The 27454-nt window shown below is 48.3% G+C and overlaps 1 protein-coding gene across 5 annotated transcripts in view; it reads left to right on the forward strand.

The window, feature by feature from the left end:
• HNF1B (HNF1 homeobox B) overlaps positions 1-27454 on the forward strand; it is a 55784-nt gene that overhangs the window by 11053 nt on the left and 17277 nt on the right. For all 5 annotated transcript variants that reach the window (XM_041723886.1, XM_041723883.1, XM_041723885.1 and 2 more), the window contains exons 4-5: positions 1632-1867; positions 21286-21446. In XM_041723886.1, coding sequence (XP_041579820.1) covers positions 1632-1867; positions 21286-21446 — 397 coding nt within the window. The remainder of the gene's footprint in view (positions 1-1631; positions 1868-21285; positions 21447-27454) is intronic.

Here is a 27454-nt window from a genome sequence, read left to right on the forward strand (position 1 = left end):
CTGCCCCTGACTTCAAATTATTAACAAATAAGTTTGAGAAACACCAGGTGCATGCTTCCTCTTGGAGAGTCATGACGTATATTAGCATATTAAAGACTCTGAGGAGACCTAGAGTCTAGAAACTTTCTTAGCTTTATTGATTGTTAGGCATGGAATCTTTTTTTCTGGGGGAATACTTATACTATGAACTGTTATTGAAGGGAAGATACTTTGGAGAAGCCTGATTTAAAATATGATGCCAGTGGAAATAGCATCATGTGTTTGACTTCCGTGCAGACCAGGAAGAAACCGTCCCTTGGTCATAGACTGGCTCTGGCTTTGACCAATCGTTGTACAACCATTGATCCAAAAGGAAACTTGACAGAAAAGAACTGGTCAGATCTATCCAATCCATTCTGCTCACACTGCTTATTGTTCTTTTAGTATCTGAACAACTATATGTAATTTTAAAGAAAAGTATTAGAAATCCTTCAGATACCTTTTTTTCCCCTCTTCATTCCTGCCGTCTTCCCTGGCTCCAGCATTGTCTTTGACTTGCTGCAAAGCCTGATCTTAAAAAAACAAAGCAAAGGAGGTGCCTGGGCGGGGGAGGCTCAGGGAGTTAAGCGTCCAACTCTTAATTTTGGCTCAGGGTCATGAGATCGAGACCCATGTCAGGCTCCTTGCTGGGTGTGGAGCCTGCTTGAGGTTCTCACTCTCCCACTCCTCCGCCCCTCCTGCCTTGCTTGTGGGAAGGCTTGTACACATGCACATGCCACCCCCCGCCCTCAGAAAATAAATAAACAAAAAATAAAGTGTCTGGCCAAGACCTATGGGTTATCTGTCCATCTCTGGGCTAGATTGGCTCTGACAACAGAAGGATATTGGAGATAGATAGATAGATGATAGATAGATAGATAGATAGATAGATAGATAGATAGATAGATTGATAGATGATAGATAGATGTTGGCTAGGGAGGTGAGGCCAGGAAAGGACATGTCACAGAGTCCCCAAGCTGTGCTCTGTCCCATTGCTAATGAGAAGCCCCCCAACACCCAGTGGTGTCTGAGTCCCTCTCACACCTGGCACTGGGGTTTTACCAGCAATGAAGATACCTCTGTGTATCTTCCTTTCCCCTCACCCAGCCTGTCCTCTGAAGAGGATTCCTGTGGCACAGATAAGGAATGTGGTTTCCCTGGCACCCTTTTGGGGGGTATCCAAACCCCAAACAACCAGAAGTCCCTCTGAAGGGATTCAGACAGAGCTAGTGAAGAACTTCACCTTTTGTAGGTTGAGAAGAGATTAATAGCAACATAAGGTGTCAAGAGGCCCAGTCTGGACCTTCTCTCTGCATTACCTGTCTCTTGACTGCTCTCTTCTTGTCAGGAGCCATACCAGAGGCCTCAGCCCCTCACTCCTGGGGCCATAGAGCCCGTGTGGCCCTTGTGTTTGGCCCCTCACTCCAGCCATGTCATCAGGGAACTACTAGGCAAGACTTCTCTCAGGACAGGCTTTTCCCCAGGCCCCAACTCTGTCCTTGGCCTCTTTGCCCTCCTGAGCAACACCACTGAGATTGTGTGTCTGGGGCCAAACACCAGCAAGCCTCCCCCTGGCCACCCTCACTCACCATCTCCCCCTTGTCCATCCTCAGGGCAGAGTGTTTGCAGCGAGGTGTCTCCCCTTCCAAAGCCCACGGCCTAGGCTCCAACCTGGTCACTGAGGTCCGTGTCTACAACTGGTTTGCAAACCGCAGGAAGGAGGAGGCATTCCGGCAGAAGCTGGCCATGGATGCCTACAGCTCCAACCAGACGCACAATCTGAACCCCCTGCTCTCCCATGGCTCTCCCCACCACCAGCCCAGCACCTCTCCTCCAAATAAACTGTCAGGTAAGCCCGGTCCAGGCCCCACTGCCTCGGCAACCCAACCATCCTGTTTCTCCCCACAGGGCTCATCTGGGTCAGGATGTTTCAGAGGGGGAAATGGTGGGATGGTGCTAGGGATGGCCCCCTCCCATTGCCAGAATGTTCTGGTGAAAATAGTGTGTGGTCGTGGTCACATTTCCTCTGAGTCCTTGCTCAGCTTTCAGGGAGCCTCTCTCCCCAGGCTTCTCTAGTCGCCTCTCTTCTCCCTGTGTGGCTGCTGACTCAGCAAGTCAGTGCAATTGTCAGTTTAGACGGAGAGGTTGCCTTATTAACATGCCAGGTCCAAACTGCAGGCAGAGGGGTCACCTCCACCCCACCCACAACCCACCCCAGGGCCCTGTCCAGCCTCAGCAGGAAGAGCCCAGGGGTCTCTGGGGAAGGGCCACTCTATTGACAGTCTTTGCTTGTTGGCTTCAGTGCTCTTCCAGAGTTAGAAGTCAGTCACTTAAAATCTTTGCGGTGATGAGCTGGCCAAAACTGATCGAGTACCTACGGTGTGCTACTGTGTGCCGGGCCCCAGCCTGGATTAGGTGTCTCTGCTGTGGGGTGTGGGCTTGTCAGGATGGAAGCTTACATCTTCACTGTGGGAAAACACCCCTAGACGCTGAGTAGTGCATGGGGCATAGTCTGAGGGTGAGCACTTCTCCCCCCAGGGCTTTGTCCTTTCTGGAAAGCTGGCTTCCCAGAATGGGTATGCTTGTTGAGGCTGGCTTGGTGCCCGTGTAGGAGTATGGCATGGTCTCCCACCTGCTCTGGGGAAGGGCTCGCAAAAGGAGAACCAAGTCCCATTTGCAACTCAGGGTTCCGAAGCCTGTTGCCCTCCTTGCCTGCTGCTTGCTCTTCTGCTGGGAGAGGCCTGAGGTCGGAAGCTGGCCTAATTATTGGGGGCATTTTGGGGGCTGAGCATTTGTTCCACACTGTGTTCCCACAGCGTGACTGCTTTCAGGGTCTCTGGGAGTCTGAAACTGTCCAGCATGAAGCATGGGCCAGGGCTGGATCCCACTCCCACAGAAGGGAAGGGCTCAGCCACATGGGGAGAAAGTTCAGGTTATTCTTGAGAGGCAGAGAAGTCCCCAACAATCACTAGCCTGTTGGCAGAATAACTCCGTTTCTTCTTGGAAATTCAAAACAGGGTTCTGAAGGCAGTGGTGAACGGGAGCAGGACTGGGGCACTTGCCGCCCGCGGTGATCCACGGAGCTGGATCTGGAGCTGCGGGGGGCGTGGCTGGGGCAAGGGGCATTATTGAGAAGACAATGGCTATTGTGCTGGGACCTGTGATCTCCACACCAAAGTCAGGGAGCCTGTAAGCCAAACAAAGACCAGGCAGCTTTCTGACAAGCTGGGGTTGTGGTGAGGTCACCACAGGGTCGTTAGCACAGGCCTTCTGTATACCGACAGGAGACCCACAGAGGGGCTGGAGGAGCAGAGGCAGGTACTGGAAACTGAGCGAGTGGGTGCAAAATACAGCTTGAGAGCCATCTGATCGGAGTCTGGGAAGGCATGGCCCCCTTGAAGTGAGTTTTCAGGGGTCCATTCCATGATTTTAAAACTCATGGAATGCTAGAACTGGGAGGAGCTTCAAAGAAGGAAACTGAGACCCAAAAGAAGCAATGACTTGCCAAAGTTAACAGTGATGGTGGCTGATGTGGCTAGAACTCAGGCCTGCTAACCCCCGCTCAGTGCAGCATGGATGCTTTTGTGTCCGAGCCCACAGGAGCTTCTTGTCTCCTTGGGAAGACATCGTGCTGGCACAGAGGGCCCAGGACCATTTAGGGCCCAAGGCTGTCTTCTGGGGCTTCATGGGTCTTTGTAGAGACTCGAATTTATGGAGCAATAATTATGGGACACTGCATATGTTCAGTGGCTGCCTTCCCCTCTGCCTGAATTTCCACTCGGGGCTCATCAAGATAGTCCTGTCCCCATCCGGAGAGTGGATTCTCCAGACTCGGCTTTGAATCCTGCACCTAGCCAGCCAGGTTGATCGCTGTAACTACAGTATGACCCAGTCACAACGCTTCTCCCGGTCTGGCTTTCCCGTCTGTAAAACAAAGCAACAGGACCTACCTCATCAGGCCCACGTGAGGATTAAATGAGAGAATGTGTAAACACCATCTTTCCCAATAAGCTGTGACGACTATTATTATTGCTCTCGTTATTACGAGCAGCAGCAGAAAGAAAGGCAGCAGAAATCTATTTCCTTCTAACTTTCACACCCTGGGGCATTATCCCCAAGAGGTGATGACATATTCCCCAGGCCCAGGACTGGCCTGGGCCCTGGGGTGCAGGGTGCTGAGAGGAGTGACTGTTGTCCCCTCTCAGGCCCCCAGGTGGGCTCCTAGGGAATGCACCCAGGGCTGGGCAGACAGCAGGCTGGAGCCCCGCACTCGGGATGGTGCACTTCTATCATGGGTCCTGCGACCAAGATACGGTCTCTAGCCAAGCCCAAGATATACCTGGATGCAGAAAACAAAAAGAGCTCTGTGATGGCCAAGGAGAGTGCAACACCCAGAGTCAGCATTGGCACCAGCACCCTCTAAGGCTAAGTCAGGGAAATGAGTACCCAGGCCCGTTCCCTCACACTCCCTCCCCTCCGCACACAGCCTCTGAGCCTGGTGGACCAGAGTCACCTCAGAGACAAATCTTTCCCTTGAACCTTCTTCCTGGAGAGGAGAGCATCCCGTCTCTAACGAGCCCCTTCTCTCCCAGCCACTCTCGGGGCATTGTGGCCCACTCGCCCACAGTGACCACAGTGTGACCCTGGCGCTGGAATGTCCGGCACAATAGGAGTGGCAGGAGGAACACTTTGCCTCTGTCAGCGGCTGATTGGTTACAAGGCGTCCTACAAACACACCGTCAGCAGAATCAGCTGTTTTCAGCGCTGCCCCTCCCGGCTTTACAATCACACACCAGCATGCAGCCCGGGGTTGTCATGGCTTTGTCTCCCTTATGCATGCTTAATTGACAATTAAGTTGGGGCTTTGAACCAGCCTGGCTGCCGCTGATGGGCCTTCATCTTTCCAGTGAGTGTCACAGGGGCACCCTTTGTTTGCTCTTCTTGGGGGCCTGAAGTTACTGTAGCAGGCTGCAGGCAGCCATTTATCTTCAGCCTGGAAGGCCTTTATCTGCGTCACCCCCCCCATTCCAGCTCTGGCCAGCAGGAGCTGTCCCTGGTTATAGGCCCCATGACAGCCCATTCTCAGGCCATTGAGTCCACCCGGAGTGATGGCCCCTACCTCCATTCTGGAGCGGAATCAAGAGAAAGGCCCCCAAAAGGTCAGAGAGCAGGGCTGTGGTGAGGAAGGAGACTGGTTGGAGACAGGTGCTTGTATTGATTGGCCCAGGGAGGAGAAGAAGGAAGTTGGCGTGGAATGGAAGTGGGGCTAGCCTTGGCCGAAGCCTCGGGATCCAGCCACGTGAGCCACGCAGCCTTGCTCACCCTACCCTTTACTCCGGTCTGCCGCAAACTCACCTAGCCACCCTGTGCCAGCCAGGGAGGGGCAGCAGGTCTTCATCAGCCTTCACCCACCCCACACATAGTGTCCTCACTCTCGTATCATCTTTTGATGAAGAGATTGAGGTTCATTCTCCCGGAAAGAAAGGGAGGCAAAGAGGTGAGAGGAAGCCTTTCCAGAAGAATCTTTGGCTACCCTGACCTACCTCTTTAAGTGGGGACATTTATTTCTGTGGCTGCTTACTCCTGCCTCTCTTCAAACTCTATTCCCCCCTCTCCAAGCCCAGTGGATTTGATTGCCCTGACAGACCAGAGCTTGAAACCCAGAGAATCCTGCCGCCCAAGTCCCCCTTGGCCCCTTTCACATGTCCTTCCAAGTCACCCACAAGAATCTAAGCCAGGGTTATAGACAAACCAAACTCTGGGCCAGGATATCTGTGTGGTTCCTGCTGTTTTCCCTGATGCTGAAATCTGGAGGACCCCCAGGATGTCTCCAAGGTGCCCCATGGAAGCGTCAGGGCTACGCATGAATAACTATAACGTCCAGTGTTGATTCAGTATTTCCCAAGTCCCAGGCCCTGGGCTGAGCAACCCACATACATCATCTTATTTAATCCTCATGGCAACTTTGTAAGGGTAGAAACCTGTGTCCCTGTACCCCCACTCTACGATCAAGGAAGGGGAGAGATTTAGAATGCACATGATTTGCCCAAGTTCATGTAGTTAGTAGGTGGCAGAGACAGGTTTTGAACTGTCACATGCTGACCATCTCTCTGCTTTAGGCAGATGCTAAGAACATTGCAGGCATGGAAACCAACACACACACACACACAATACCCCCACAATCCCTTCTTCTGCCACATTCTTATTGCTCCCCTCTGAATGACAAAAAGGCTAAGGATGGGGGTCTCGAAGTCTGGCTAGTTTACTGCTTCCCCTCCCCCCTTTCCCCCCACCAACTGTTGCCCCTGACCAAGGAAGCTTCTGCACCCTGCCCAGGAGAGAAATTCAAGCCTCCTCTTTCACGACCCCATCCCCATCTGGACAGGGATTTGAACTGCCCTTGTAGTCGGCACTGTCTGGGGCACTAAATGCCTTAACAACTTAATGGGGCTTCAGAGACAGCACAGGCACCTCAGCTCACCTCTGGAGCTCCGCCCCCTCCCTGGGCCGCAGACGAGGGGCGGGGGTTTATGAGGGCAGCTGTAAAAATATTCATCTCCACGGCAAAGGTCCCCATAGTAAATAAACCCTATTGTCCCTAAGTAGCAGATGATTTCAGTTTAGAAAAAAACAAGTCCTGCCTTGAAACATCTGGTATTTTCGGAAATGCTTTTGTACTGGCTTGGAGTTCAGCCTTATACCCGGCTCCAGTGTTCCCCTTCCTAAGGACTTTATCTGACAGCCATTTATTTTATCTGCTAAATTTGAAGGTCATTTTATCTTACGGTACCACCCTATCGGCTGCCACTAGATTGAGGAAGACAATCAGGATATTAATGAGATTAAGAGGCCCAGCCTTCAGAGGATTCTGCTGGCAACCTCCTCCTGATAGTGGACCAACCCTGGTCTGCATACAAAGAAAGCTGGCTGGTGGGGCTCAGAGGCTCTGCACAAAAGGGCCAGGAGATACTGGAGTGCTATCGCTCTAGGCAGCCCCGTTGGCCATGCCTAATCCCCCTGAAGGACCCTTAGATGATTCAAGGACTCCTTGTTGCCTCCAGTCAGCTCTGAGGAGGAAGGAAGCTGCCTGCAAGCACAGAGCCCCAGCCAGCAGGTTCCTGGAGAAGTGCCCTTGGAATCTGTTTGTTGAAGGTTTTTTTTTTTTTTTTTTTTTTTAAGATTTTATTTATTTGAATGAGAGAGCACAAGCAGGAGCAGTAGGCAGAGGGAGAGGGAGAAGCAGACTCCCTGCTGAGCAGGGAGCCCTATGTGAGGCTGAGGCTCGAGGCTCAGGCTCGACCCCAGGACCCTGAGATCATGAGCTGAGCCAAAGGCAGATGCTTAACCAGCTGGGCCACCCAGGTGCCCCTGTTTGTTGCAGGTTTGATAGGAACTGACAGGAACTTGGAGGGAATTAAGTACCAAAGGTGAGGAGAGGGCCCAAAATCTGTGCAAGGGTTTTCGAAGTGAACTTCTTGATGGGAAGGCACAAGATCTGGCATTTTGCTTGCCTCTACCCACTTTTCAAGGAGAAGTACAAGCACAAATGGGGAAGATATATCTATATGAATGAAACAGCCCCAAAATAACATCAAATGAAGCATTGCAGTTGTGGTTATCATCCTAGTGGTCATGGAAACTGTTGTTATTGGGGTTAGCAAACTTCTGTAAAGAGCCAGGTAGTAAATATCTTAGGCTTTTTAGGCCATAGAGTCTTCTTTTTCCTACTCGACTCTGCCTTTGCAGAATAAAAGCAGCCATGGACCATATGTAAAAGAGTGAATGTCGCTGTCTTCCAGTAAAACCTTATTTATGGGACTGAAATTTGAATTTCCAATAATTTTCAAACATCACAAAATAGTCTTTTTTCCCCCAAGCATTAAAAAATGTAAAAACCAAGCTGAGCTAATGGGTCCTACAAAAACAGGCTGCTTTGCCCTGTGGGCCTCAGTTTGCTGACCCCTCACTCTAGGATAACGGTTCCCAAACCTTGGCACATTTTAGAATCAACTAGGGAGCTTCTAAGAATCCCAATGCCCAGGCTGTTCCATAGACGCCTGACCATCAATAACCATGACATGTAAGACACACCGAAGATCATCTGGGGAAATGCTTTCATGAATCCAGTGGGCATAGCAACAAAATCATAGCTGTGCAGGCAGACCACTATTCCAGCCTCAACTGGCCACTCATTAGCTGTGTGACCCTGGGCAAATCTCTGGGATCACTAAGCCCCAGTTTCTCAATTTGTAAAATGGGGACACCAACTCATGCAGGTGCTACAAGGATTAAATGAGATAATGTATGTAAAGCACCCTGAATATAGCAGGTGCTCACAGATGATAGCTATTACCATTCCTTACAGAGCTTTATTTGGGGGGCTTTCCCCCCCCCCTTTCCCCTCCATTCCTCTTGGAGCTTTCTTTCAATGCTGGCTTTTAGAGAATTTGAGCGTTTCCAATGGATACTCATCTTGGTGTTTGCAGCAGACTAAGGCTGGCTTCTGGTAGCATATTGAGTGTAAGGCCATTTGTCATTCTTCCAGGGAGGCCTGCCCTGTGACATGCATAACACATTTCCAGTGCCATATCCAGGACTCTAGGCATTTAGTGCAAATGCACTAAATGATGAGAGCGGGGAAGTGCCAAGAATTGTGGGGAGGGGCGGGGGCTCATGACCATGTAGCAGGAGGTCAGGTTCATAAGATGACCCTGAATTTCCTGGAGGGCATTTTTCACCTTTAATTTAAGGAGGCGTGAGCACCCTCCTTGTTAGTAATTAGCCCTGGGAACCTGCCAATTAGAGGGGGGTGTGGCCCATTCTTGGTGTAAGCCCAATCTGAGAGGCTTAATGGCCTTTGTTCTTAGGAGGGAAGCTCCCCCAAACCTCAAGCAAAAAGAGCAGTAGGAAGGGGAGTGTGAGCACAACCCCTGCGATGAATGTGGGAAAACCTCAGAAGCTCCAAGGGCTGATTTCCTGGAAGCTACTTCCCTCAACCTGTGAGCCTGTGTCCGCCTTACACCTCTTCCTGTTGCCCTCTGCTCTGGCTGCAGCAGCCCCACAAAGGCACAACTGTGTGGGTTTAGCCATGGAGGTGTCAACCAACCATCTCTACTGCTTTCAGGAAGTCAAGAACCAACTTTCTTAGGACCCATAGTTGTGTCCTTCCCAGGTTGGAGGAACACCATGCAGATATCTTTTAGGGTTTAATGACTCTCCAGAGGGAAGTCTGCATCTCCTGAGGCAAGCTGGTTATAAGTAGCCCCATACCTGGACCATGCTCAGAAGGGTGTATCTGGGGGGTAGCACCCCAAACAGGCTAGGGCTTAATCTGTGGTTCTTTCACCATCCGGTGGTTAGTCTCTTTGAACCTCAATGTCTTCATCTATGAAATAGGGATCATAATACCTATCTCCTGAGGGCTGTCAAGAGGCTGAAGTATGATCACTGGCCCAATGCCAAAGCACAGTGCCTGACAAGGAAGGTCTTGAGGCATTGGCTTGGGAGCCCTCAGAGCCTTGAGAGGGAGGAAGGGCTTTGGGTTTCCCTGGGTTCTTAACGGGGGTGTGACTTGCAGTTTCACCCTGGAAGTTTCCCTTTGCAGGAATTCTGCTTCTCATTTGAGACATCAGAAACCATGAAATTCAAGAATTGGCAAGACCTGTGTTTCTCACCTCTCCTTCTTGGGCCACATAAAAGGCATCTAGGGAACGCATTAAAAACACCTGTGTCTCCCCTACCCACACCTTTTTAGAATCAAAACCTGGTCAGTCCCAGGAACTTACAACAAAGTCCCTAAGAGATTTGGAGGTACGGCCAGGGCTAGCTACCACTAGGCTAGATGGAACAGGAGGGTCCTACAGGGGTTGATGATTATCCTGATGGCCCTCTGCTGAACCAGGAGAGGTAAGGCAGCTGAGGGAAGGGCTCTGGACTCAGCTTCAGGAAATCAGAGCTGGAACGAGCAGAGGTGACCTTGGGCCAATCACTTAACTTCTCAGGGATTCTGGCAAATGAGGCATTGCACCTTTCAGCTCTGCCAGGTTATTATTTGGAGATTGTGTGTAGTAGCAAGTCTTGGGGCCTGGGACTCTGCTGCTTGAAGTAGCAGAGGGAGGTTGGCCATTGTGATATCTTATTGTTAAGTTCATCATCTGTCTCTCTCATCGCTCCTTCCCCACTTCAGGAACTGTGTGCTGTTACAATCCTTCCACCTTTATTAGGGACCATTAGAGCTTTACAGCACCAGCAGATTGGGTGGGGCCAGTCACAATAAACAGATTTATAATGGGTGTAAATGAGACACCTATCGCTGCTAGAGGTTAACACTTTCAGGGCCTTTGAGTGGCAGCTTGCATGCCCAGGCCTTCTGGCCCTGACCACTGCAGGGAGCCTCTTCCTGGTCAGCACCTATTGGACGATGTTGGTGATAAAGCCCAGTAAGTTCTTGCTCAGTGAACCTCTGAATGACATCTCCCATTCGTGTAACGTCGATTTGCACAGTGAGCACAAAATAGCTGCTTAATTTATCTCAAGATGGTTTACAAATGGAAACAGAACAAGCCACCGCCCCCTTCTGGAGAATCCTACTGCCAAGTGAAGTCTAGGGTTTGCATCCCTAAGTGGCAAAGAAAGAGAAACCAAGTAAGTCGGTTCTCTCTGTGAGGAAAGTAGTTCCTCAAGTCTCTAGAACTGTGTATGCATTCTGAATGGTGGAATTCCAGGCTGTACCAATATCTAAGCCCAAACGCTTTCTTCACCACGCTGTCTCCAGTCGCACAGCTGGCGCCTGGCACATGGTAGACGTCCCATGGATCTGAGCACTGATGAGATCTATTATAGACGGCTTCTTGTCCAAAAGCTTCATGCACAAATCTGCTGTTTTATAATCTGTCATTCAGTTTTAGAGTTAAACTGAGCAGGGAATTTGTTTCATTTTACATAACATAGTATATGTTATTATTTAAAGCATATGTTCCCTTTTCTGGACATACTATCATCCTGCTCTGCCTTCATTGATGCTGCTTAACCAAAATACACAGCAACGCACATACACACAACCTCCAACGTTAAACGCTACCAGGAAGTTTTCAAAGAGTGTAATATTATCCATTCTCCCTTAATGTTCTGGTTTAGTTTCTACTAGTTTCGTTTACTAGCTTCATCTAGTCTACTGGTTTAATTTAGTTCTACTAGTTAGCTGAATGTTCTACTAGATTAGTTGTTCTTATAATCTCCTGCCAGCATCCCTTGGGCAAGAAAAGAGTGAGAATGGCTCTTCCTGAGTTTCTGTTGAGTCACCTGAGGTCTAGAAAAGGACTTTTTGCAGATCAGAGTCATTTGGTGAGATGGTTCTAAGCAGCCACTGTCCTCTGGTAGTGCTCCCTGAGCGCTTTGCTAGTGCAGCTGTTCAGTGGAAGCCAGGAACCATCCAACCTCCAAAGCCTCAGTGCCCGGCACCTGGTGCTGCCTGGGACCAGCATCCATGAGCTGATGACCCATGGCTATCTGTCATGATGATGGTGATAGTGATGAGGCTGCTGCTGGAGCTGCCCCAGCCACAGCGATGAAGAGGCTGGGGTCTGGCCAGGCAAACGCCCATAACAAGGCGGCTCTGATGCTTGCCAGGCCTCAAAGGATCTTCTCCCTGGGTGTCACTTCCCAGCAGGGCCCTGCTTATGAATAGGTCGCAGTGGAAAACCTCTCCTTTCTAAGGCAATTTTATGAGCCCTTCAGTCACAATACAGATGTCTGTGTTTAGAACCTTACTTTTGTGTGGACACCCAGTGGCTCAGTCTGCTGATGGCTTTATAGCCTTCCCCCGTTGCCCAGACCCACTAGAAGCATCATCATTCTCCTTGCCAGCCAAGCCCAGGGGCCTTTGTTGCAGCCACATTACCCCACCTCGCAAAGGCTGCCTCTGAGAAAAGAGACCCCAGGAGCCAGACCGTGGCCGGGCTCCGTCTGTCCCTAAAGCCTTTAGGCCTAACGATGCCCGCCATTAACCCTTCTTGGGTTTCCTTCGACTTCCTTTGGAGAAAAAGGCATTTAAGTGACTCATGTTGCCATGGTAAATTCCCATTAATTGATCCTTCCCCAAAGTCAACCCGATGAGCCCCAAACTGAGATCCAACAGGGTGAGTCTAAATTTGGGGCTCCCACCCACAGCCCCAAACCTTTAGAATTGGTCAGCCTGTGCTCACGGAAGCACCCATTCCTATCCCCCTTAAAGCACCTTTGGAAATGGGTGTTCTGCTTAGGCTTCAGAAATCAGGAAGGTGTAGGCTCCCCACAGGGACCCATTTTACACCAGGTAAAGCGCTGCCCAGGACCCCTGATGCTTCATCTGTAATACCCTGCCCTGCACCCACCTCGGGCCTGCAAATACCAAGTCGCCCAAAGTGTCAGTGCTGTTTCTACCTTGATAACGTTTTACTCTTTCTCCTTCTCCCTTCCTTAAGAGGCTGGCCTCCCACTAACCTCAGCAAAGCCAGGAGACCTAGAGGAGACATGTATACATCACTGCCGCTTCTCCACCGCTCTGCTCAACAGACTGATAGTGTGGAGTCCAGTCAGAGTTGAAAGTGTAGGTCATTTGTTCATCAGCTGCTCATCCCACTGGTATTTACGGAGTGCCTACATGAGCTAGGTTCAGGGTACTTGGGGGGCTCAGTCAGTTAAGCGTCTGCCCTCGGCTCAGGTCATGATTGTAGGGTCCTGGGATTGAGCCCTGTGTCAGGCTCCCTGCTCAGTGGGGAGCCTGCTTTTCCCTCTCCCTCTGCCCCTCCCCACCATTCTCTCTCTCTCTCTCTCTCTCAGATAAAAATAAAATCTTTATTTTTTTAATTAGTTTTTCTTTTTAAAGATTTTATTTATTTATTCATGAGAGTCAGAGAGAGAGGCAGAGACATAGGCAGAGGGAGAAGCAGGCTCTCTGCAGGAGCCTGATGTGGCACTTGATCCCGGACCCTGGGATCACACCCTAAGTCAAAGGCAGATGCTCAACTGCTGAGCCACCCAGGCATCCCAAAAATGAAATAGTTAGATAAATAAATAAAAATAAATGGGTGAGGCTCTGTGGGAGGCGCTGAGGACACAGTGGAGAAGGCAGGAGAGGTCCTGCCCTCATTGGGCTTATAGTCCAGTGAGACACAAAGCCAAGCAACAAGTAAAATCATTTCAAACCATCAGTGGGTCACAATGGAGGTTCAACATACCTGGAATCGGTTTGGGGCTTCTGGGGAAGAGAAAGAAGGATCAACTTTGGAATACTACTGGCTTGTAGGAGACCCTTAGCAAGAGGTAGTAAGAATAACCTCTTCCTCTTCGAACCTCAGTTTTCCATTCTGTCAAATGGGCTTTCCATGACACACAGAGAGCAAATTGTGTAAAGCACTCGCGGAGGTGAGGACTTCTCAAGTTCTCAAGTGCCAGCCTGGGTTCTTTCACATGTAGCCGCAGCCTCCCTGGCTGAAGTGCTCATTGCAAATCATCTGATGTTTGCCTGTAGAGACTGGCTCTCAGGTAAGGACCAGGCGTGGTGGCTGGGGCGGACCTTATAGGGAGGAAAGGCAGAGTTTCTCTTGCCCTTCTACCTCCACACATGTGTGATTTTCTCAGGCACCTTGTGCATGTTAGCTTCTGTTTCCCAGCCAAGATGCTTTTGATGGAAGATGACTTTTTTTTCCCTCTTCTTCTCTTGGCTACATTTGCTTTGATTTTTATAAGAAAACCAGTTTGTGGGCTTCCCTTAAGTATCACTCAACTTTTACTCCTTGAGCTCAAGAATGTTTACCGTCCCCACAGGCCTGTCTGTGTTTCTCCTCTTATGAACTGGCCTTCTCACTAAGTCACCTCAGGTAGAAAGCAATGTGGAATTGAAACCGGCCCAGTGTTTAAACTGCTTTCATCTTGCATCAGCTTTTTCCTCTCAGGCTTTCAGATTTTTAATCTCCTAAACTCTTTGCAAACATTAATCTTTATGCCTAGAGAGGAGGCAATCTAAGGCCTGGCAGTGGTCCCGTGTCACCGATGAGGATGCTGAGGTAGCAGTGCCATCTCCTTCATTTAAAGCTTTTGGTTCTGGGTTCCCAGTTGCAAGCCAGGGAAGGGTGCACATTCTTTTATCCCAGATGAGTGTCTTAGAAGTTTCCTAGACTGAATCATTTGTATCTCTGCCTCTTTCCTCAAGAAAGCAACTCCTGGGGATCCCTGGGTGGCTCAGCGGGTTAGCACCTGCCTTCAGCCCGGGGCATGATCCTGGAGACCCGGGATCGAGTCCTGTGTCGGGCTCCCTGCATGGAGCCTGCTTCTCCCTCTGCCTGTGTCTCTGCCTCTCTCTCTCTCTCTCTCTCTGTGTGTATCTTTCATGAATGAATAAATAAAAATCTGTTTTAAAGATAAAAAAAAAAAAGAAAGGAAGAAAGAAAAGAAAGAAAGAAAGAAAGAAAGAAAGAAAGAAAGAAGAAAGAGACTCCTCTATGGGAAAAGGGGCAGTGGGTTTCTGAGAATGCATTACGATAGGGTCCATCAGGACTGGCCTAATTCCTCCTGGTCCCCTCCCCGGCCCTGTGTTTTGGCATCGTCGGAAAGACAGCTCTGTCTGCCCATAATTGATGGACAGAGTTGTTTCCTTTTCTCCTTCACACGCTCCCTCATGCCTGGGCTTAAATTCCCAGTTTCTAGACCCAACAGGGTTGGGCTGTGCTCTGCATGAGGTTAGAAACACAGGGGAAGAATGTGTGTGCCAGAGCTCTGGCTAGTTGAGTAATGTTTACTCTGTTGGTGGCTGGGACGCTCATTCGTGCTGGCAGAGGTCCATCAGCCAGAGGAACATTCCTGCATTATCAGGGATGGGAGATTGGCTTTGAAATGTCAAGGGTGAAAGGCATCCCACCAGATTCTGGGTGCAACTCACAGACCCCAGTAAAAAGGACCCCTTGGCTTCAGAGCCTAAGGCCACATGGGGCCAAGCTGAGCCTCATGCTGCCGAGGAGGCAACACCTCCCTCTTCCCACTTACTATATAAAAAGAGTGACTCTGGTCCTGCTCTCCTGGCTGACATTGCTCTACTATTTGCCCAGCTTTCTCTCTCCCTGGAAAACCCGGTGCTTCTCTAACCTTATTCGTTCATCATTCTGGCTTCCAAGGAAGGAAGATCCATATGCCCATCTTGTAGATAAAAATACCAAGACCCAGGGCAGCCCAGGTGGCTCAGCGGTTTAGTGCTGCCTTCAGCCCAGGGCATGGTCCTGGAGACCCAGGATCAAGTCCCATGTCGGGCTTCCTGCATGGAACCTGCTTCTCCCTCTGCCTGTGTGTGTCTCTGCCTCTCTCTCTCTCTCTCTCTCTCTCTCTGTGTCGCTCATGAATAGATAAATAAATAAATCTTTAAAAAAAAAAAAACACACACAAGACCCAGAAGTTGACTGGCCCAGAATCATCAAGACAGACAGAAAAAGAAAGAGAGAGAATATTAGTTTCAAATGTCCAGATGCTGATTGACTTCTGGAATTGTGGAATTCTGGCTGTTTTTAGAAGTGCTAAGAGAGTTGTAGTTCTCAGCCCCAGAAGAACAAGTTTCTGAAAAATCCCTGTGGTTAGCAGGTCCTCTCCTGGGTCCTCCTGCATGGCAGTTGTGTCTGTCTTTTGAACACAGGTGCACAGTCAGTGCAATGAGTAAAACCACCATGCTCTGTAAAGTCACGCAATAAAAACCATGGGGTTTATGGGGGGAAAATGGGGTTAAAGGCACCCTACTCAAAACTTCTTCAGTGACACCCTTTAAAAAGATAAGAATCTAATAAAAACATTTGCAGAGTTATATACCTGTTAAATAGTTAGGAAATGCATAAATGCCATACAATAATAAATACGGCATTTTACCTTGAACAAGTCCTGAAGTTTGCCTGCGGAAGCAGATGTCCAAAGGGCTACAGCTTGTGAGTTAACATGAAGTAGGGTGGAGGACTGTTGGAAATTGGAGGGAAAGCTGTAACTCCAGATGTGGATGGACATGGCATATAGCACATGCAGGGAACTGATGGTAGCTGATAGCCGGTAGATGCTTGAAGAGTATGTGTACGTGTGCGCACGTGCATGCACACTAGTGTGTTTAATTTTTTCCTGTGTGACTCTGCTCAGCTGGGTGCAAGTTTCTGAATTTCTCAAATGTGAAGTTCATGGTATGCTCAGATTATTCCATAATGTATCAATAGATTTAGAACAGATCTACACTTAATACCAGTTGCCGCAGGGCTGGCTGTATTTTCTCCTTCTTCCAGAAGGGATGATCCGTTGCTCTAGAGCTTAAATGCTCAAAGCAGCTGCAGGCTCATTCCGTCTTTCAGTAAATATTCACAGTCCCAGGCTCTGTGTTAGCCTCTGAGGATGCAACAATGAGTAAAAAGCCATCCCTTCCTTTAAGAGGGAAAGAAAATTATCCTATCATAGGAACATTATAGGGCTGAGTGACCAACTCCTGTTGTAAGGGTCTCAACTGCATGTAAAATACAAAAGGGCAAAGCAGATAACTACCAGATGAATCAAGGAAAGCTTCGTAGAGGAGGTGGCATTTAGCCCTCTTAAAAAGATGTAGAAGGGAAGAGCTTTCCAGGCAGAGGGAACAGCAGAAGGGTCTCAGCTGCATGTAAAATACAAAAGGGCAAAGTAGATGACTATAAGGATGAATCAAGGAGAGCTTCACAGAAGAGGTAAAACTTAGCCCTCTTAAAAAGATGGAGAAGAAGAGAAGAGCTTTCCAGGCAGAGGGGACAGCAGAAGCCAAGGCACTGAGGCAGGAGATGGCAGGTGCCCTGACACGGCTGTATGGGATGTCATGTGAAATGATGCAAATAAGGGGCTGCAGTCACAAAAGCTTAATCCTGCTGATCTTTGCTAGTGGGGCTTTTCCAGAAGGTAGTGAGGGGCCATCATAGGTTTCCAAACAGGGCAGTGACATGGTGCAAGTTTGTTTTAGAAAGAAATCACAAGCTGCAGTAGTGTGAAGAGTGCCCTGGAGAGGTGGATGCTGGTGCAGGAAGCAGAATGTGGAGATGTTGGCTTCTGGAACCATGAGCTTTGTTCATGTTTTGATACTTCTGACTAGTCTTCTGGAACCATGAGCTTTGTTCATGTTTTGATACTTCTGGCTTCTGGAACCATGAGCTTTGTTCATGTTTTGATACTTCTGACTAGTCATATTGGATAGAAATTGGATGAGTTGTCTCTGTCCCACATGCCATCGGGAATTCAGAAAGAGCCCCAAAATACAAAGGCGTAGGAACAGGTGAAATGGGTCAGTGCCTCACAAGGATCTCAGGAATGTCTCTAGATTCTAGCTGGGATGACTTTTGCTACTGGACACACTTGCTATGGTTCCTGAGACCAGTGATGGGGACATGGCCACTGAATACCTTGAGCGAAGAAGTGAGTGCAAGGTACAAGGTCACCTTCTGGATTATCATATCTCCTATGGGGCCCTCTGAGGCTGTTATTAACCTGGCATCTTTGGTTGGTCAGTATTAAACCAGAGCCCTTGTGGTATATTTGTGTTCAAAGCTTATAGGGGTGAAAGAAGAAAGGAAGAGGTCATTCCACCTTCCTAGCACAGTACCTGGCATGTAATAGGTGCTCAATAAAGTTTTGTGCACTCAGCCTTCCTGAAAATGTCTTTAAGACAAAGACAATACCAGAGTAGAAGGAAGTGAGGTATCTTGAACAACTGTTCTATGCCAAGCATGTTCTGGGGACTTTCACATCCCTTAAATCATTCATCTTCTTCCCAGTGACCTGAGGGACAGAGATTGCTAACTGCAAAGAAACCGAAGCTCGGGGAGGTTAAGTAGCTTCCCCAAGGTCACACAACTAATATGTGGTAGAGCCAGGATTTAAACCCAGGTTGCCTGACTCCAGAGCCTCCTCCACTTTCCTTCTCTGAAGCGCTCTTCTGAGTTTGTGAAATACACAAGGACCTGGCCTCTCTTTCCTCTAATGAGAACACCTATTCTTGGTGGATCGCCAGCAGATATCTTGTGATACACCTTCCACCTCCACACCCCCTTTAAGGTGGCTGCCTGGGTCCAGAGTGATTGCCAAACTCCTGGTGAGAGGAGCACTGGTGGGCAAGGTTACAGGCGAATCTGGAGCTGGTGAGCAGCCCCCTGCCTTGCTCCCACCACACTCAACAGTGATAACAGCTCCCTCCTAAAGCAGGCAGTCCTCTGGCTCAGTGATGAGGAAGTTGGAGTTCACCCAGTACACTGATGGCAAAGCTGAGATCACACAGGGATCTCCTAGCCCCCAGCCCAATGCTCTCCCTTAGCCAGAGGTCTAGGCTCATCGATCCTTAAACAGAGCAGCCCCACCCTTACATTTCTCATAGAATGAAGTTCTGCTGGGGTAGAAAACAAGGTTTGAAAACCACAGCAGCCGTGGGCTACACTGCCTGGGTTCTAACAAATGGCTCCTGCCCCTCATCTGCCAGGCTCCCTCTTAAAAAAGGCTTTTGTTTCCTGCGGATATCCTTGGTTAATTATTTTTAAATAAATAATTATGTAGCCTACAGTAGGGGAGAAGCCTTCCCGTGACCCATATTTGATCATCAGAGGACTGGCCGTCTCCCTCTGGCCAAATTAAATAGGCTAAAACCAGAGTCTGTTTGACTTGAGGCTGAATCGATGGTGGAGACAGGCTGGGAGGTGAACACACACCTAACTCCCAGCGTTATCACCGCTCTCTCAGGAGCAGAGCATCTTGGGGAGGTAAATAGCTGGCCAGGGAGTCAGAGAAAGCAGGAGAAAACAGGGTGAAGTCCAGTCCCTCCAAAAGGAAAGAATGAGAGGGGCAGGGGCCAGGCCTGCCTCCCAAGTTGCTTCCAAGGCAAAACATCAGTGCTTCCACAAGGTAGGATTCTTTGGGAACTATTCTTCATGAACGGGTCACTCCATTCAGTACTTAGAGTCTGCCCTAATTTGTCTAGAATCCTAGAGTCTTAGGGCAAATACCCTGGGGTCCATCTCCATACTAACTCCCTCTCTACCTAGCATTACCATTTATTTAGCATTATGCTAGGGAATTTATAGATATTTTCTCTTACCTCAAAATAGCCCTGTTAAGGAAGCATTCCCTCCATTGCATGAGATATGGCTATGGCACAAGATCACACATCTCCTAAGGGCAAAGTCAGGATTCGAGCCTGAGTTTGGCTAGCTTCTGAGCCAAACTCAGCTCCTGAGCAGTCTCCCCTTTGTGCCCCCTTGTCAGAAAATCCTTCCTGTTACTGACCAAATCTGCCTCCCTCTTTTCCTTTGGATCTGTTCTGCCTCCCAAGCTCATAAGGCATACATCTTTCTTCTTCTCCATAACAACACTGTGAGCTGTTGGACACCTCCTGCCAGGAGCTCAGTGGGAAATGTGACTGGAAAAAAAAAAAAAAAAGAATCTCAGGTGATCCATTGAGATGAAGTAGAAGGGGGTAAATTGGAGACCTTGGGGCCGCAGATAACACGTGGAGAAACATGGGCAGGGCTGCTCAGGGGGGTGTTGGTTTGGAGGCAGGGAAGCCTTTCCTCCTTTTAGCTTCATAGTTCCCATTCCCCCCAAAATGCAGTGCCCTAGACCAAGAGCTACTATATATGCCAATGCTGTCCCACTGCCACTACCACCCCCACCAGCAGCCCCTAGACTCAGGATGAGCCAACCACCGATAGAAGAAGCCATAAAGCCACTCTGAGTCAAGCAAATTGCCCTCAAGGGTTAGAGCTTTGCCTTGGCACTTGTCTGTTTCCTTCCCGGCCCTCTGAAGCTCTTGGTCCTATCAGCTTTGGGTGACGTCCTTTGGGCCATGCCAAGAAAACTGGCTTGGTCTGCTCTTGGCAAGCTTCATCTTAGTGATTTGGAAGCTGCCGGTTATGGTGGCTTGTGTGGCCCCTGGGGAGGAGTGGGGGTGTTGTAGCTTCATCTGGCGGGCAGGGCTCCAGGGGGAGCAGGAAGCAGAGCAGCAGGAAACAGACCAATAGAATCAGGATACTTCATACAACGAGGGTGAATGTGAGGAAAGCTGGCAAATGGAAAAGTGCAGCTGGCCCATCTCTCCAAACAACTGCATGCCTAGAGCATGTGGTCTCATCCCTTTGCAGGGAGAAACAAGGTCCCTTTGTATCGAATCCCAAGTGAAAAGCAAGAGCATGGTCTTTGCAGGCTTTGAGCTTAGGGTGAGATGTCCCAGCGATCCCCAGCTCTGTCTTTGGCCGTTTCAGGGGGCACATTCAGCGGGACTTTGACTCTAAACGAAGGAGCCAGGCTCTTTGCACCTCCCCCCCTTTGGCTTCCTTCAATAGGCTACCTTTTGCTTAGCATTTGCCCTTTCCTGAGTGCAGACCTCTGTTTTGGTTCCTGAGCGAGAAGGAGGGTCAGAGCCTTGAGGCCGTAAACATGTGTGGTTCTCCCCTCCCTTGCAGACCAAACTGCAGTGGTTTACTAAAGCATCCACACCCGGCCTGCATGTGCTGCCTGCCCTACCTCCTGGCACACGCGCCTTCCCCTGGGCCCTGGAAGTCAGCCAAATGGGACCCCATCAGAGGAATGTGAGTTGCAGAGCCAAAGACTCCCAGCTGCAGCCCCATCCCTGTCCTAGTCTGCCCTTGTCCCCTCAGGGCCTCTCAGGCTCAGCCAAAACCATGGTGCACAGAGACTTGATGCCTTTTGCTATCGCTCTTGCAGGGGACCTTGGGCAAATGTAGATATGGGTCTTTGTAGAATGGGTCTACTCACACTTTGCAGCCCCACATTGCCAAGAGATGCCAGGGAAACATTTCTAGAAGGCATTTCAAAGAATAAAAGAAATACTCTAACCAGGAAGAGAGGGCCAATCTCAGCCCCTAAAACCTGAAAGAACCATGCTAAAGCAACAACAATCAGAATCCTTTCATTTGTTCTCCTTCTCTCCCTCCCTCCCTCCCTCCTTCCTTCCCTTGACAGATATATTTTGAGGAGTAACCAAGTGCCAAGGTACTAGGGCTTTAGTAACAGACAAAACAAAACAGATAAAACGTCCTGCCCTCGTGGAGCTTACATTCTGGAATCAAAGTGGAGGCCAGGCCACCTTTACCCTAGAGAAAGATGGCCAGTGTTTCTTGTAGGTAGACAGGGGAGGAAGAAGGCAACTTGGTATTCTCATTATCCGCCCTCGCAAACAAGGGGAGCGAGCCAGAGTTCCAAGTCCCCGGGGGCACTCATGTCTGCTGTTGGGTCTGGGTTGTTTTGCAGGAGTGCGCTACAGCCAGCAGGGAAGCAATGAGGTCACTTCCTCCTCAACAATCAGCCACCATGGCAACAGCGCCATGGTGACCAGCCAGTCTGTTTTACAGCAAGTCTCCCCAGCCAGTCTGGACCCTGGCCACAATCTCCTCTCACCTGATGGTAAAATGGTGAGTACACCTGGGCCATTGTAGCTGTGGAGCTGATAAGATAAGAGGCAAAACAAACACAACTTCTCACAAGGCCTGCCTCAAACAATGAGCCATTGTAGCCCCATAGGGGAAGATGGGGGCTGTCCAGAGTTGGAACGGAAAGGTAGAACCAGTGACCCAGCCTTTGGAGGGTGGAAGAGGTGTTCAGTTTGAACCTAGCCAATAAATCTGACAGAGTTCTGCTCTCGTTTTATTGATTGAATGCCTCATAAAGGAGCAAGCCGGGTGGGACACTGTTTGTTTTGGGGGTGCCAATGACATTTGTGTTGATAAAATGTTCATTCATACCCCCACCACCAAGGCCTCCAAAGCCAGTTTTTTCACCTTAGAGAACACTTCACTTTGAAACAAGCCCCCTCTTTCTTTTTACCACCCCCTGGTCCTAGCAAGGAGAGAAATCAAGTCAGGACTTAGGAGGTGGCAGGAGGTGGAGAGAGGCTTCTTGAACTGGACATCCAATGGCAAGTCAGTGAAGAGCACAGCACAGAATGGCAGGTGGGGTGGGACAATGCTTGCAGGGTGAGCGAGAAACACCGACTTTGAAGTGCCAGTGAACAGGGTTCAAATCCTAGCTCAGGCACTTAATAGCTGTGTAGCCTTGGGCAGGTTATGGAACTACTCTAGGTCTCTCTTTCTCAACTATAAAATGGGCGTAGTAACAATACAGTTGTTGGGGGAACAAATGGGCTAACAAGGGGAAAAACTTGGCACGATGTTAAATATTCAAGAAATGATAGTGGTGGTGGTGTTATGTTAATGTCAGTGTTACTCTCTTTAAATGAAGTTTTCTGTGGTCACCACAGCCTACGCCCAGATGTAAATTTAGCACACTCGATGAGGAATAGACTCTTTGAACATTCAAGGCTCTAATTCCCTAGGCACACAAGTGCAGGGGAGCGCAGCGGGTGAGAGAGACAGGCATTACGACACTAGGGAGGGCAGGAAATGGAAAACTTTATTCTTTGGGTCATGCTCTGTGTTTCAGTGGGGGAGGAGCTGCAGGTTCCTGGCTTTCACACTCAAGGTGGAGCTGCACACATTCCCTCAAGTTGTCTGACCCAGAGGCAGGTGGGGGCCAGAGGGGGGGGGGGGGACAGGGAACAGATGCCATTTCAGCTCTTGACGTGTGTGCTGTGTAGGCAACATAGGAATGGTAAGTCACAGGTGATTGAGTTCCCATATCCCTGGAGGGAAAACAAAGTGTAGTTTCCAAGGGGAGCGCTAGCCCAGGTAGTAGTCTGTGCAAATGGGCTACTCTCCCCCTTACCCCTTCATAAGGGTATGTGCAAACGAAAAGGTGCTCCTGGGGAGGCCTGTTGTAGTCTCCTTGCCTTTCCCGTCATTCCCTATGCTTCTTCTTCATGAAGAACAGTCTGTGTGGCTACCTTGAAAGAGGCACAGGCAAATCTTCATGAGTCACTTTGAGACCCCAACAGGTTAGGGCTAAGGATTGCCCAAGGGGATCCCCATAAGAGGGGAATCTTATGGAAGAGGTCTTGACTTAGTCTTGCCAAGTCTCCATTCCTCTTGCTGGAAGGTCCTTCGGGTTTCCCTTTGGATCCTGCTGCTCTTTCTCCTAAGAGGCGAGTGGCCTCACCCCAAGCCAGAGCTGCTCCAAAAGCAGCTCACAGACATGCTTTTCACTTCCTGTTCTGCTCAGCAGTGCCCTAATGGGCAGTAGATTATTGGATTGATGATTGACCAAGAGAGCACACCTCAACGTTAGCAAACACCTGGGAGCTTGTTTGCAGGGACTGGCTTTTTACTAGGCTTCAACACCCTGGCTCATATGTGATGTCACTGTTACTGGATGCCCCAATGCAAGAATATGTTCTCTGTTAATATATAACAGGCCCATCACAGATTGTGGTCCACCAAGGCAAGAGCAGAATATGGTTAAAAATAATGCAAGCAAGAGAACCAGTATGTCCACGTCTTGGGCTCCGCTGTTTATCAGCGATAGGATGGATGTGGCTTAACTTCAGCTTCCTCATCTATAAAATGGGGAATAATAATGCCTGCATCATGGGGTTGGTGTGAGGATGGCTTGTAGCACTGCTGTTCTTTGAGTAAGCCTTACGGAGTGCAAGGAGTAACAGTCTCTTGTGTATTGACTTTTGGTAGGATGTGAATTCAAAATCTTCCCCAGGGATTAGTTTTGGAAATATTGCTGATCCATTGAGTTTCCTTTGCACTGTCTGTTCCGTCTCCCATACCCAAATGCATAGACAAAAAGCTGGATAGATTTAGGGTTGCAGTTTGTGTGTGTTGAACATGGCGGGTTTTTTTTAAAGCACGTACTAGGGGGCACCTGGAGGGGTGCAGTCGGTTAAACATCAGATTCTTGGTTTCAGCTCAGGTCACAATCTTGGAGTTGTGGGATTGAGCCCCACATCGGGCTCTGTGCTCAGCGCATAGAGTTTACTTATCCCTCTCCTTCTGCTTCTCCCCCCTGCTCACACACTCTGTCTCTCTCACTCTCAAGTAAATAAATACAATCTTAAAGCACAGACTAAGGTGCCTGGCAGGCTCAGTAGGTAGAGCATATGGCTCTTGGTCTCAGGGTAGTGAGTTTGAGCCCCACACTGGGCATAGAGTTTACTTGATAAAAAATAATAATAAATATTAAAAAGCACATACTGGATACTTTCACAGTTTCAAAGCAGTATGGCCTACCAGTGAAGAGCTCAGGCCTTGGAGGCAGATGGCCTGCTTTTAACACCAATACTACTTTTTTTTTTTTTTTAAAGATTTTATTTACTTATTCATGAGAGGCACAGAGAGAGAGAGGCAGAGACACAGGCAGAGGGAGAAGCAGGCTCCACGCAGTGAGTCTGACGTGGGACTTGATCCCAGTTCTCCAGGATCAGGCGCTGGGCTGAAGGCAGCACTTAACCGCTGAGCCACCCAGGCTGCCCCACCAATACTATTTCTTGAGCACATTTCTTAACTTCCCCCAACTTCAGTTTCCATGTCCACAATGTAGGGATAATAAAACCAACCTCATAGCTTGTAGGCAGTAAAGCACTGGGCATAGGCAACAGTACCACAAATGGCAGCATTCATGTAATTCAAACTCAGCAAATTACCATGTTAGAATCACAACTGGTGTCCTTGGCAGCTCCTGGCTTCCTTCAGTCCTGGAGGCAAATAGAAAATACTGGTTGTGTTTTAGAGTGGGAAGGAACCTGACCAAGGTTATCCAAAAATGGTAAGTGGAAGAGGTTTGAATTCCAGCAAAACTTGGTTTGAATTCTGGCTCCTTCACTCACTAGTCAATTGACATAGAGCTGGTCTCTCAACTCTTTGGAGGATCAGTCTCTTAGTTGGTAATGTAGGAGTGGTGGTGATAATGCCTTTCCTACTTGGGTCATTATCTAGCGAGGACAATCAGTAGAAGCACTCTAATGCCATTGCACATTGAAGTTGTTTTTATAATTGGCATCTGCGTTTCTCTTTCACCATTAAAATCAAACATTGATACGTTAGAGATTACCGTCACTTCATTGACTTTCTCCAAAGGACTACACTACCCAAGGGAAGTCTGGAGGCAGGTTACTGAATTTTTTTTTTTTTTTAATGACTCTGACATTTTAAAAAACAAGTCTAGCAAACAGGCTGGTTCTCTCTTGTTTGATGTGGTCAGAATTCCTTCTTGGTCATGTGACACATCCCCCAACTGATTTCTGATACCCATTTTAAAAACACAAACAAACCTGTTTCGTTTTTTTTTTTTTCCTTCCTTTCTTTTTCAAATTAACCTTGGAAGCTGTGGGGTTGACCAGAAGGTCAGAGTGGGAGATAGTGTCTTACCTGGGTGCTGGTGTGAGACTTATTAATTTGACAAGCTCTGGGAGGAGGGCAAATGGACTACTCAGACATGAATGTATGTATCCTAACCCTAAAGTCCCTCCCAGTGGTCCTGATACCATCAAGAATGTCTGGAGTAGTTCAGAACGACAGGAGATATCTCTCTTCCTTCCTCCCCACCTCTCCCTTCTCTCTGTCTCTCTCTTTAAGATTATATTTTTGAGTAATCTCTATACCCAACATGGTGCTCGAACCCACAACCCCAAGACCAAGAGTCACATGCTCCACTGACTTAGCCACCCAGGTGCCCTGAGACATCCTTTCTTAAAAATAATTTTTAAACTCTAATAGTAAGTAAACTACTTTGTCACCAAAAGAGTGTGTGTGTGTGTGTGTGTGTGTGTGTGTGCATATATGTGTGTGTGTAAAACTGATAGCTCCTTATAATTAATGGGGAACCTTTGGAAGCATTTCTGAAAACAACAAAGTAAGCACATCTTTGACAGCTGTTATTGTTTAATACCATTTAGAAATTTCTGACCAATGCAATAAGACCTGTACATATATTAGTAGCAAGGAAGAGACCTTATCAGTATGTGTGCTTGTGATGCCATTATACACATTATACACTTTTTTTCTCCATGGAGAAAATCAAAAAGGAAAAGACACTATTAGGAATAAATAAAAGGATTTGATCACTAATAAAAGAATTCAGGGAATCCCTGGGTGGCTCAGCAGTTTGGTGCCTGCCTTCGGCCCAGGGCGTAATCCTGGAGTCCCGGGATCAAGTCCCCCATCAGGCTCCCTGCATGGAGCCTGCTTCTCCCTCTGCCTGTGTCTCTGCTTCTCTCTCTCTGTGTGTGTCTTTCATGAATAAATAAATAAAATCTTGGGTGTTTTTCTGTATGTTGGTAAATTGAACACCAATAAAAATTAATTAAAAAATAAATAAATAAATAAAATCTTAAAAATAAATAAATAAGTTAATTAATTAATTAAATAAAATAAAAGGATTCAAAGTGACTATGTGTGATGTAAACACGTTAAAATTTGTAGCTTTCTCTTACTAATCTGTCATTAAAATATAATGGTGCAACAGAATGCGGGCACCTGGAGCCCAGGGCTTATTTTTAGTAGCTTTGTCTTTACAATATCAGCACCTTGATAAAAAGAAAAAAGTTTTTTAATGGTTAGTGGAGATTTGGAAAAGACAGAGAAGCCCAGTGATGGCTGATCTCCCCCAACCCACAGTAATAATTGCCTGGGTGTGGAAAGGCCCTCTATAAAAGCCAAGAACTTGACTTCTAGAGTCAGACCTCAGTTTGAAAACCAGATATACCACTTGCTGAGTTATTGGATCTTAGGCAATAACTGTATCTACTCTGAGCCTTGGTTTTTCTATCAGTGAAATGGTGATATATCTACCTGATACCATATCTACCTGATGCAGATCTACTGTGAAGTGTCTGCCTCACGGAAGTACAGTGAGGTTTGTCAGGTAATGTCTGAGAGGCTAAGTACTTAATGGAGCCTGTAGTCAGAGAGCTTTCCTGTGCTTCTGCCCTAGTCCCTCATCTGCTCTCACTAGGGCAGACTTCAGGCATTATTTTTAGCAAACACATGTCTTTTTTCTTATATAAATTTATTTTTTATTGGTGTTCAATTTGCTAACATATAGAATAACACCCAGTGCTCATCCCGTCAAGTGCCCACCTCAGTGCCCGTTACTCAGTCACCCCCACCCCCCGCCCACCTCCCCTTCCACCACCCCTAGTTCATTTCCCAGAGTTAGGAGTCTTTCATGTTCTATCTCCCTTTCTGATATTTCCCACTTATTTTTTCTCCTTTCCTCTTCATTCCCTTTCACTACTTTTTATATTCCCCAAATGAATGAGACCATATAATGTTTGTCCTTCTCTGATTGACTTATTTCACTCAGCATAATACCCTCCAGTTCCATCCACGTCAAAGCAAATGGTGGGTATTTGTCGTTTCTAATGGCTGAGGAATATTCCATTGTATACATAGACCACATCTTCTTTATCCATTCATCTTTCGATGGACACTGAGGCTCCTTCCACAGTTTGGCTATTGTGGCCATTGCTGCTATAAACATCGGGGTCCAGGTGTCCCGGTGTTTCACTGCATCTGTATCT

Source organism: Vulpes lagopus, chromosome 12, assembly GCF_018345385.1.
Source record: "Vulpes lagopus strain Blue_001 chromosome 12, ASM1834538v1, whole genome shotgun sequence".
NCBI classification, from domain to species: domain Eukaryota; kingdom Metazoa; phylum Chordata; class Mammalia; order Carnivora; family Canidae; genus Vulpes; species Vulpes lagopus.